This window comes from Psammomys obesus, unplaced genomic scaffold (genome assembly GCF_907164565.1).
Source record: "Psammomys obesus unplaced genomic scaffold, mPsaObe1.curated_primary_1811, whole genome shotgun sequence".
NCBI lineage: Eukaryota > Metazoa > Chordata > Mammalia > Rodentia > Muridae > Psammomys > Psammomys obesus.
Window position 1 is genome coordinate 178,427 of NW_026596088.1, and position 12,244 is coordinate 190,670.

The following is a 12,244-nucleotide window of genomic DNA, read 5'->3' on the forward strand; positions in this document are numbered from 1 at the left end:
GGCGAAGACTCGGGCCTCCTGGGATGAGGAAATGGCTGGGGTAACTCGGATGGCTTGGTTTCACTTTTAAATTTCTGCTTTGTCTCATAGCGATTACACACCCTTCTTGGAAAGAAATGGGGGCATCTTTGAAAGCCCTGTTTTCCCAGAAATTATGTCTCAATAGAGGAAATTCAATTCATTGAGACTGGGCTTGAATCAACTCTTAAAAATGCTATATATAACAATTCTGATAATATTTTCAAATAATCAGTTACAAAATAATTCTAGTTTACCACTAAATTTAGCTTTACTTTATCTTCCCAAGATAGGAACATATTCTGTTCCAAATAGCTGATACAGTTAGTAAACCTTATGATAGTACATGGCGTAAAAAAAACAGGGGATAGAAAACAGAGACAGATGTCTATAAAAGTTATAAAGCCTAAAAAGAACATTTTAAAAACGTTTAAAATCAAAGACAAGATTAACATAAAAATGTCTATACTGAGCCTAACGATCTAAAACTTGTCCCGCTATGGTCTTGATCAGGGGTTAAGCAAGATTAATTGATTACGCTTGTTATGATAATATCAGCCTTTTTTAGTTGAACCTTTAACCTTCTTATGGTCTTTTCTTAAAAGTTATGTTTGATGACTATCTGTACTACGTGGCCACCTATCTTGGCACTCTTACAAATTCCTCTTAATGGTTTTTTCTGACTATATAAATTAACTACTAAAACAATAAAGTTTTACAACAACATAAAAACTCACTGAGTCTATGTTGTCTGTCGCGCCAAATCCTTCCCTCCTGAGATCTTCCAAGGACCCTAAATCGGACTTTGCCCTGACCTCCCGGGCCGGTCGGTGACAGGTGGCGCCCGAACAGGGACTTGAAGACAGGTAAGCACAAAAAGGCAATCAGGGAAGGATCGGATCCTGCCTCAGGGTGCTGCAGACCCGCCACAGATAAGCTTGTGGTTAAGGGCAGGGAATCAAGAATATCATGGGGATTTCTGGCTCAAAGGGCAAGCGTATGTTCCTGTCCATTCTGAGGCATATGCTCTCAGAAAAGGGGTTACAAATTTCAGATGAAACTGCTTCTCAGTTTTATGAGTATATGTTGAAGGCAGCACCTTGGTATCCCCTGGAAGGTTCCCTGACTCTACCAGATTGAAAAAGGTTAGGTAAAGATTTGAAAAAGTATGCTGTTGATCATCCTGAGGAACCAATACCTAGGCAAATGTTTCCTATCTGGTTACAGATCAGAGATGCATTAACAAAAAAATCTGATTTAAAATTATTAGCAGAGGAAATATGCTCTAATTCTGAAGAACAACCTTTAATTTTGACTGAGAAAGATTATAAATATGGAGCTACAATAAAGCTGCCTATTAAAGAGCCTCTAGGTCTAAAATTGGGAGATTCTGATGATTTGTTTGATGAAGAGCAAGCTTATAAGGATGAGATGTATCCAGAGGACAGAGATCATGACTTTTCTACAGCCATGGCTGCTTCGCCTAAAGCATCTCCATTTGCTCCTCCTGTTCCTAAACCAAGGAGAAAGCCTCTTCCTCCAATTGGTTTTCAAGCCGTATTACAAGAAGCTAAACAAACTAGAGATATAACATTTGGCTTCCCAGTTATTAATACAGGGCAAGATGATGATAAACCAAAATGGGAGCCTTTATCTCTAAAAACTTTGAAAGAATTACAAGCGGCAGTTAAGACTGCTGGACCATCGGCTCCTTTTACTCTTCAGGTATTGGACCTGATTGCAAGTCAATGGTTAACTCCTAGTGACTGACATCAGACGGCTTAGTCAGTACTGTCTCCCAGAGATTATGTATTGTGGAGAACGGATTATGAGGATAGATACAGAAGATCTATGGCTACTACCTTGACACCATTAGGGAAAAAAAAAAAAAACAGCTAACCTAGATATGTTATTAGAAACTGAAATATATATTACTCCCAAAAGCCAGACTAAACTATCCAAGGAAGTTCTTAAGGAGGTTATGGCCAATGCTGTTTCGGCATGGAGAGCTATTCCTCCTGCTGAAGGATCAGGTACTGTGCTGACAAAAATTAAACAAACGTTGGAAGAACCATATCAGGCCTTTATAGCTAGGCTTAAAGAAGCTATTAATAGGATGTTGCCTCCTAGCGAAGGGACTTCCCTCCTTTTAAAACAACTGACATGGGAAAATGCAAATGCTCTGTGTAAAGACTTGATTAGGCCCATTAGGAAAACGGGGAACCTTCAGGATTATATCAAGGCTTGTGCTGATGCCACACCAACAGTAATACAAGAAATGACATATACAGCTGCCATACATCAAACCCCTATTTCTAAATTTATCAAGGCCACCTATGGGGGTAGAAAAAATAAAAAGAGTTTTACCTGCTATAATTACAAAAAACCAGGTCATAAAAAAAACGCTTGCCCTAAAGATGACCAAAATAAGAGAACAAAAAAAGAAACTACAGCCCCAGAAATATGTCCTAGATGTGAAAAAGGGAAACATTAAAAAAACAAATGTAAATCCAAGTTCCACAAAGATAAAACTCCTCTGACTAAAAAGAAATCAAAAAACTAGGAGAGGGGCAACCTCTTAGCCCCACTCCAAGAAAAAAAAAAAAAAAAAACTCTTTAACAGATAAGAGTTTACTTAATCCAGATGCTCCTTGTTTTAATATAAAAAATTTACCCCGTGCGACACCGAAAAGTACAGGGCTAGACTTAATAGCTCAAAAAGACTATGTGATCTCATCCTTAGATGGGGTAAATGTTTTAGATACAAGTGTTAAAAAAAAGCTTCCTATGGGAATCTTTAGACTTATAATAGAAAAAAGTTCTAATTTTAACAAGGAAATAAAAATAATCCCTAAAATTATAGACTCTGATACTAAAGAGACCATTAAGATACTTTACAAAGCTAATAAAAAAAACAATTATAATAAAAAAAGGTCAAAAAATAGCTCAAATAATCCTGATACCTTATTATTATACTCCTAATCCAATTTTAATAAAAAAAAAGACTAGACAATTGGGATCCTCAGATGTGATAGCTTAAACTCAGAAAATTACTTCTGATAGGCCTTTCCTGACCGTATTAATACAAAAAAAAGCTATTAAGGGACTCCTAGATACTGGTGCTGACAAAACTTACATAACAGACAAAGACTGGCCATCTACGTGGCCTGTCATTAAAACAGAGTCTACCTTAATAAGACTAAAAATGGCTTCCAATGTGACAAAAAACACAAAATTTATTCCTTAGACATTTAAAAATAATCAGGGATATATTCAGCCTTATGTGATACCTTCTCTACCTTTTACTTTATGGGGAAGAGATTTGATACAAAATTTAAATTTAAGCCTAACTACTGTTCCTATTGATGAACAATATTTTTCTTAGGGGCCATTGATAAAAATTTATATACAAACAAAACACCTTAAAAAGATAAAAATCCTGTTTGACAAAATCAATGGCCCCTTACTGAAGAAAAAATTAAGGCCATTCAGAAAATAGTTAAAAAACAATTAAATAAAAGACATTTAAAAAAAAACAATAGTCCATAAAATACTCCAATCTTTGTGGTTAAAAAAAAAAATCTAAAAAATAGAGATTATTACAAGACCTAAGGGCGGTTAATGCGGCCATAAAAGACATGAGAACATTACAATTAGGATTACCATCTCCGATAACAATCTCAAAAAAAATGTCATCTTATAATAATTGACTTACAAGATTGCTTCTTTACAATAAAACTACATCCTAAAGATTACAAAAAATTTGCTTTTACTATCCCTTCTATTAATCACAAAAAACCCTACAAACGCTATAAATGACAAATACTTCCACAAGAAATAAAAAATAGCCCTACTTTATGCCAAAAATTTATAAATATGACAATAAGCCCTATTAAAAAAATATATATAAATACATATATTATTCATTATATAGATGATATACTAATGAGACATAAAGATAAAAAATAATAAAAAAAATACTTATAGACTTGATAAAGTCTTTAAAAGACTTTAGACTGATCATTGCCCCTGATAAGATTCAAAAAGAAAGGCCAATTAGATATTTAAGACATAAAATTCATGATCAACATTTAACATCCCAACATATACAGATTAAGAGAGATAATTTATATACATTAAATGATTTTCAAAAACTGCTAAAAAATATTAATTAGATTAGGCCATACTTAAAAATTACCACAAGAGAGTTAAGTCCTCTCTTTAATTTATTACATGGTGACTCACATCCTAAATCAAAAAGAGTCCTAAATAAAAAAGCTATAGAGGCTTTACAATTAATAAAAAAAAATTAAATAAAACAAGATTACACCAAATAACTTATACCTTGCCTTGGTCTCTTCTCATTATTAAAACATCTTATACTCCAACAAGATGTTTATGACAGTCTGAGATATTAAAATGGTTACATTTACCCCATACTCAAACAAAAATTTTAACATCTTATGCTGATTTAATAGCTCAATTGATTATAAAAAAAATAAATCAAAAAATATCGAGTATATACAAAGAACTAAAGAAGCTGAAAAGCAGCAAACCAAGTAATCCAATTAAAAAATGGGGAACAGAGCTAAACAGAGAATTCTCGACAGAGGAATATCGAATGGCAGAGAAACACTTAAAGAAATGCTCATCCTCATTAGCCATCAGGGAAATGCAAATCAAAACGACCCTGAGATATCACCTTACACCCATCAGAATGGCCAAGATGAAAACCTCAAGGGACAACACATGCTGGAGAGGTTGTGGAGAAAGGGGAACCCTCCTCCACTGCTGGTGGGAATGTAAACTGGTACAACCACTCTGGAAATCTATCTGGCGCTTTCTAAGACAATTAGGAATAGTGCTTCCTCAAGACCCAGCTATACCACTGCTAGGTATATACCCAAAGTTTGCTCAAGTACACAAAAGGGATATTTGCTCAACCATGTTTATAGCAGCTTTATTTGTAATAGCCAGAACCTGGAAACAACCCAGATGTCCATCAACGGAGGAATGGGTACAGAAATTGTGGTATTTTTACAGAATGGAATACTACTCAGCAATCAAAAGGAGGAAATCATGAAATTTGCAGGCAAATGGTGGGATCTAGAAAAGATCATCCTGAGTGAAATATCCCAGAAGGAGAAAGACAAACACGGTATATACTCACTTATATAGACCTATAAGATGAGATAAACATAATGAAATCTGTACACCTAAAAAAGATAATCAAGAGAGCGGACATGGGGTAAGATTATCAATCCTCGTTTAGAAAGACAGATGGGATGTGCATTGAACATATGACAGGAGTCTACTGAGCGCATTTGAAAGACTCTAACTAGCAGTGTTTTCAAAGCAAAGACTCATGACCAAACCTTTGGCAGAGTACAGGGAATCATAAGAAAGAAGGGGAGTTAGTCTGATGGGGAAAGGATAGGAGCTCCACAAGGACCAAATATATCTGGGCACAGGGTCTTTTCTGAGACTGACATTCAACCAAGGACCATGTATGGATATAACCTAGAACCTCTGCTCAGTGTAGCCTGTGGTATCTCAGTAACCAATTGGTTTCCCATAGTGAGGGGAACAAGGACTATTTCTAACAGGAACTCAATGACTGGCTCTTTGGCCTCCCCCCCCCCAAGGGAGGAGCAGTCCTGTTAGGCCACAGAGGAGAGCTTTGCAGCCAGTCCTGAAGATACCTGATAAAACAGGATCAGATGAATGGGGAGGAGGTCCCCCCTATCAGTGGACTTGGAAAGGGGCACGGTGAAGATGAGGGAGGGAGGGAGGGACTGGGAGAGAATGAGGGATCGGGACACGGCTGGGATACAGAGTTAATAAAATGTAACTGATAAGAAAAAAATAAAATTCAAAAAAAAAAGAAAGGCTTCTACAGTACCTTCTGCTGGATGCTATAAGCACCTGATTTGATGATGTGACTTCTCTATGTTCTCTCCAAAACAGTATTTTTGTATCTACTTGCACCTCCCATCAATCTGTTACTTGCTGTGTGCTGCTCAAACATAAACTTATAAGCAGGTTTACTGTGAAAGGCATGAGTTCCATACTATAGATCTGAGCGGATTTATTTTCTCATAAATCCTATGAGATTTAATTTCTCATAAATCCTATGAGAAAATGGCTGGCTAATCCCCAAAGGGGCATGCAACTATGGAACCAATGGGAACAAATTGGTTGGTAGGTCAGTATTATAGCTTTCAGCCTACTCAGCTGGATATGATTGTTGAAGATTTTCTCCCTCAGAAGCCTCCATAGCACCTTTTGTCATATGAAAACACCCAGCAGTGAGCAATGTCATCTCGATTCTAGGTTAATTTATTTTTTATCCTGTAGTAAAGGCATGAGGTTTCTTGAAGAATGTCTTTCCATGTAAATTTGGTGGACAGCAACAGCTGTGGCAATCAACCATATTGAGAGAGCTGTTGGGTACTCTGTTACCAACATTGCTAGAAACATAGCTCATGCCCAGGACTAGTGTTTTGTTTAGTTACCTATGGCTTCTGGAATTGCCAGCACAATGATACAATTGTGGTTTTCATTAAAGAGATAGTCTTGAATATAGCTTTTTCATAATTCCCTCTTTCTGACTAACGTTTCAGCCTTATCTCCCTGACCCCATCCCCACTTACTTTTATTTTATTTTATAACTATTGTGAATAGAATAGCAATGACTTAGTAAACAGTTGTCTCTGCTGTAAAGCAGAAAATCTTTTTGGCATATGCACAGGTGTGAGTCTTGTGGTAGGTTTTTTTTTCATATTTTTCATTATTTTTAGTTTTAGACTATTTAGGGAGAGGAAGAGACCCACAGAAGGGTGAGAAAAACAGCTGAGATCAAATATGATAGAATAAAATGATATATATTAATGAAAATATTATAAAAAGGATCTAGGGATGTAAAATGCTTGCCTAACTGTAATGTGGTTGAACTCTGATCTCCCTCACTACATAAATCAGGTATATTAGTAGATGATTTTGCTCTGAGCACTAAGGCAGTGAATGCAGGGGACTCAGTAGTTCAAGTTGAGCTATTGTACGCAGTGAATTCAGAGCAAGCCTTGGGGGAGAGAGAGGGGGAGGAATGGAGAGAGGTCAGAAACAAGGTGATTAGAAAAGAGAGTACAAAATCATGACGGAAGCCATAATGAAACTCATTACTAAAAGAAAAATAAATAATAAATAATCACTGCAAATATAAGGATCATCACCTGCCCTGTCAAAAATATAAATCTATAAAACTGATCCAAAGACCTGCAGCAAACACATGCTACTCTTAAGGGCTGGTAATAGATTATCTGATGCATCCCAAAGTGCAAGGGTTCACCTGTAAACCATAGGATTCTGTGATTTTTGTGAGCGACTCCAGGAATCTTCTATTTCTCCTATGGACATATTTGTATGACTCTGGTCACTATGGAAAAACCAATATTGGTAAAGTATATTTGTACACTAATTTTTATTATTTAAAAAAAAACTAGAGCTTGGTTAGTTTGTGCATGATTATGTTGAGGTGGTTAAATCACAATGTGGAGGATTAAATTCTCTCCTTCTACTGCAATGGAATGTGAATGGAACTCACCTGGGCTTGGTGACAAGCTTCTTCAAACATTTAGCCACCTCATCAACTACAGAATTTCGCTATGAATTGGCCCACCAAATTATTCAGGTAGGACCAGGTAAACCGGTTTGCATTCATGCAGAAGAACTGAATAATTTCCAGTGTTGAGGTTTAACACAACGCTCTCCCTTCTGTTATTTATCTTTGAACACCCTTCCAACGTGTTTTGTCCCTTTTCATTGTGTTTCTAACAGCCTTGGTGAAGATGAAATTCATTAGAAATAAATAATAATTACACACACAATGGGGAGTACATATTACTTCATGAAATGTGATGGAAAGTACATGGTTCACTGCCAGTCAGACCTCTGTATTTCATGTTCCCACCCTGTGAGATATACTCACGTCCAGAAATAATCCATTTGTGAGAGTCTCTTAAATGGTCTAGTATTCTCATAAGACACTAGCATGAAACTTCTAATTGTTTTTTTTTAATAATTGTCACCTGCAAGACCATTGTTACAGCAAGTGAAAATGTAATTGGAGGTCTCAAGGGAGGTGAGGTCACAGACCGTATCTCAGTAGCTGGCTGCCTCCTCCAGTAACCATAGAGAAGCTAGGTCACCATCCTTCTTCAAGACTGTGTATGGATTATCTAACTGCAATCTGACGAAATTTATCAGCAAAAAAAAAGACTATGTTCATAGTGTGGGTATGTGGGCATGTGCTGGCATTAATAAAGGGGAGTTGGGATTAGTAATGGAAAATGGTGGTGGAACCAGAAGACATGGGATTCTCTATCCATTCCCCGAGATCCAATCCCCCAGTCTCAGCCCCAGCTCTGTAACAGAACACATGTGACAGACTTCCATGCACAACTCTTCCCATCCTGTGTGGACCGAACAGATATTTCCTTCTAACCTCCTTTTCTCCATTCTTTGCTTTGTCCCAGCCACCAAACCAAGCAGGCAGTCCCTCCTAATCCAAGGGCCAGTCCTCCCAGGAAAACAAGTAGGCTGACAGAAGTTCCACAACTCTCCTTCTACTCCTCCAGAGCCAGTCACCCCCAGGCTCAGGATCGGAGGTAGTGTGTCTCTATGGGAAACATTTTGAAGCTTCACTCAGGATAGAGGATATAGTTAAGCATGGTAGGGTGTTTCTGTGGAGAATAGTCTCAAGCTACAATCACCCTAGAGAAAAAAGCAATGGTTGAAACATTTGCACAGAGTCAATATCCGTCCTTGGACTAGTTAGAGATCTGGCTATTGTAGTAAATTTTAAAAAGTGTGTTGGGCTATATAAAGTTTATTATTAGCCCTATGATTATTTCAGTGATATTACCTAACCTACTATCACAAATAATAAGACACAGACACCTGTTAGATTTTATAATTGCCTTATTACCTGTCTCAATAACCTCACCATCCATCTCCCAGCCCCAATCCAATGCCATGCACCTTAATCATCCTCATCTGGACTACCTTCCATCCACAATGCCAATATACTTGTTTCTATTCTTCATCTGGGCCTTCTCATGCCATTATTGGAGTCCTTTCTCCTGGCCCATGTGGTTCCTTCTCCACACTAACCCATCATGGTGTCCTCCTTACTCTTCACTTTCCATCCATCTGTCTCCTCTGATTCCCCTGTCCTCAAAAGCCCAGGAACCTTAGCCACACCTACTCCATTCTGCCCTGCCCAGGTACAGGCTGTTTAATCAACCAGTCAGATATAATGACTTAGGCAGTTTTATACAACAAGGATAGGTTTAACCCAGACCTTGAGGGCCAGTAACACGCATCAGACCAACCTCTAACACCTGGCCTTTCCTGTGAGTCTCATAGATTGAGGTACTTGATATGTCCATCCTCCTATCAGAAATGTCAAGACTGCACACTCTCCACACAAGGCTTCCATTTCTCAGTATCAAGAAGCAACATTTCCCAAATTACTACCAGCAAAGGCAAAGCTTTTTCTCCAGGCCAAAGACACAGCACTGGCAATTATAGCAGATGCCTGTAGCAAAAGATTTTTTTCTTGGGCTACTTTTGGCCATGAGAATATCCAGAAGCTCCAGAGAAAGTGGGTCAAATCTGTCTATAAGTGTGCTGTCCATGTTGTTCATAGCGCTCCAGAGGGATAAAGTATACCTTCTGCGGCTCAGGTTGGCTTTGTGGTGCAGAGGTTGCTTTAGGACTTGCAGAGATAAGGGAGTTCATCATCATTTAAACTGACCTTGATGAGCTGAGAGCATAGCTCTGGACAAGTAGCAGGGCAATGAACTGAGAATCGTGCGTGCAACACTACTCCAATTCCAGGGTTTGCCGAGTACCTGTGACTCTCTCAAGAAGAACCCCAATAGGCTTGAGGTACAGATCACATAAAAATAAGGTACAGATCAAATATTCCGGCAATGATACAGATAATTCTGACAGTGAGGGCTGGCAATGAGTGCTGAACAGGTTCTTCAAAAAGTTCTTTAGGCACCTAGGGAGAGACCAAGATATTAGTTCATTAAAATGGTGTTGAAGAGGATTGCTGGAAATGACAGCTAGGCAGATGACACTCATGCCAAATTTACTCTATTCATATGATTAGGATTAACCCCCAGGAAAATGACTTTTGTGATCTGCTTACACAATTCATGGCATTCTAGTCTGAGGATTGTCAGTATCACTATGGGCCTGACCCAGTGAATGGCAGAAAATCATAGCTATTGTCATATCAGGCCATCATGGTGCATGTAAGAACTAATTACTTACCCCAAACTAGATTCTGTAACCTTTCAGGGCTGTCCTTGGAGAGTTCCCTGACCTCTGTTACTCAACACTTTCATGCCCCATTTGCCCAACTTCAACCCAGTGTGTCACACATTCCCCATCTAATCAGCTCCTTTCTGGACTCAAAACAACCTTTCTTATGTGAGTAATTAGAGGCATACTAGTTCCTGTTCACACATATCTAAGCACAGATGTCAACTTCTTAGATATGCTCTTCGTCTACCACTGCTAGGGTCGCAGTAGCCAGACCATCAAGGACTCCTAACCTTCAATGCAAGATATGGGTTTTCTATGGTCTGGCAGACCTTCTCCATCCTTCCTTACCTCAGCCATATTTTCAGATGTCCTTTTAGAAAGTAGATATTATTTACAGAGAGATGCCAGAGACAGTGGAGTTTGGGGAACTGAGATAACAATGTGTTTATCATCTTCTCTTCCAGCTCTGCAGAAACAGCAAAACTGAAGAGCTTCCTGACTCCCTCAAACATGGATGTATAAAGATTTATCATCTGCCACAGATAAGGTCCAAGGAGTGCCATATCTTCCAGCCACCACCATTTCAGCTGTACCCAGAAAATAGCCTAGATCTCACAATTTGAAGATGTCAATGACATCTTCATAGAGATAGGAGGACAGATGATGCCCAAATCTGCAGCTTCTTACAGCAAAATAAGTGAAATATTTTCTCTGCTGGGCCCACTGCAACAAGTATGTGGCACATGCATTGAACTTGCCCTCAGTTAGTTTGATATCAGCTAACACCTTCAAACATTTCTTCACTCCACAGTGTAGACAAAACTTCACTGCCTCATGACCAGTGGTAATCAGTCTCCTTCATGGATTTCAGCCCATAGGTTCCAAAAGTCATGGTACAAATGCTTCAAATCAGACATGCAGAGCTTCAGCCTCCTGCAGTTGAAATGACTACAATGCTCAGAAGATAAATAAGACACATCTTGAAGTCTGCTTCTCATCCACATCTTACATATCACCCTTCTTTTCAAAAATCTTTGCTTTTTTCTTAAGCCAATGATCAAGCCCAGGTTCACATGCCCAGTAAAAAGACATCTATGCAGTGAAATACTTGCATCCCTATCTCTCTTTCCTCTATTCCATTTCCCTTACTTGTAGGCTCATTCCACTTATACCAGTAGAATGTGGGTACTCTGCTGTGTCCTCTACATTTGGCATTATTTTCACAGATGGCTGTCATAGGGCACAATCTACGAAAATCTAAGCTGGTGCTATCAGAAGCCTTTGATACACCTTTGAGCAAATAATCCCTGATCACCATTGTTCCTTTTCTGCACTCTCAAAGCCTTCCTTCACCCTAATGATCTTTTTTACCTGGGTTGAACCTTCTGTCTAATCAGCACATCCATTCCACCAAGCAGATCCTTCAGTGTCTCCAGGTGCAGAAAATCTATCAGGACTCATACAGGAAGGCAAGGGCCAGGCAGGCAACCTCAGGATCTTGGTATGTCTTTTGGTGACACTGTGAAGAAGAGCTCCATTGCAGATCCTCCGTTGCACAAATGGTCAGTTCCTCCTCTTCAGGAGCTTGTCTTGCCAGCTGCAGGTGTGGCAGTGGGGCCAGGATATGATTGTGATTGGTTTTTGGGGAGAATGACCCTGGCGAAGCATAGAAACAAATACACCATTAATTACTAGAAAATTTAGGAAGCCTTTCTTCTTCACTCTCAAGAAGTTTGAAGAGCAAGATCACTGCTTTGGCGATGACTGAAACCTCAGTTCACCCACTTAAACTTTCCACTGTTGCATTTGACGTCAAAATTTTCCTCTCTGGTGTGTGAAGCTTCACAAAAGCAACATTATTTGCAAATACACTGCAACCAAGGCCCTA

The 12,244-nt window shown here is 38.7% G+C and overlaps 1 protein-coding gene across 1 annotated transcript in view; it reads right to left on the bottom strand.

Annotated features, from left to right (window-relative positions):
• LOC129691521 (zinc finger protein 160-like) overlaps window positions 1–11,674 on the bottom strand; it is a 30,836-nt gene extending 19,162 nt beyond the window's left edge. Inside the window, 1 exon segment of the mRNA XM_055627687.1 lies at window positions 11,506–11,674. Coding sequence (XP_055483662.1) covers window positions 11,506–11,674 — 169 coding nt within the window.
• Between the last annotated feature and the right edge of the window lie 570 nt (window positions 11,675–12,244).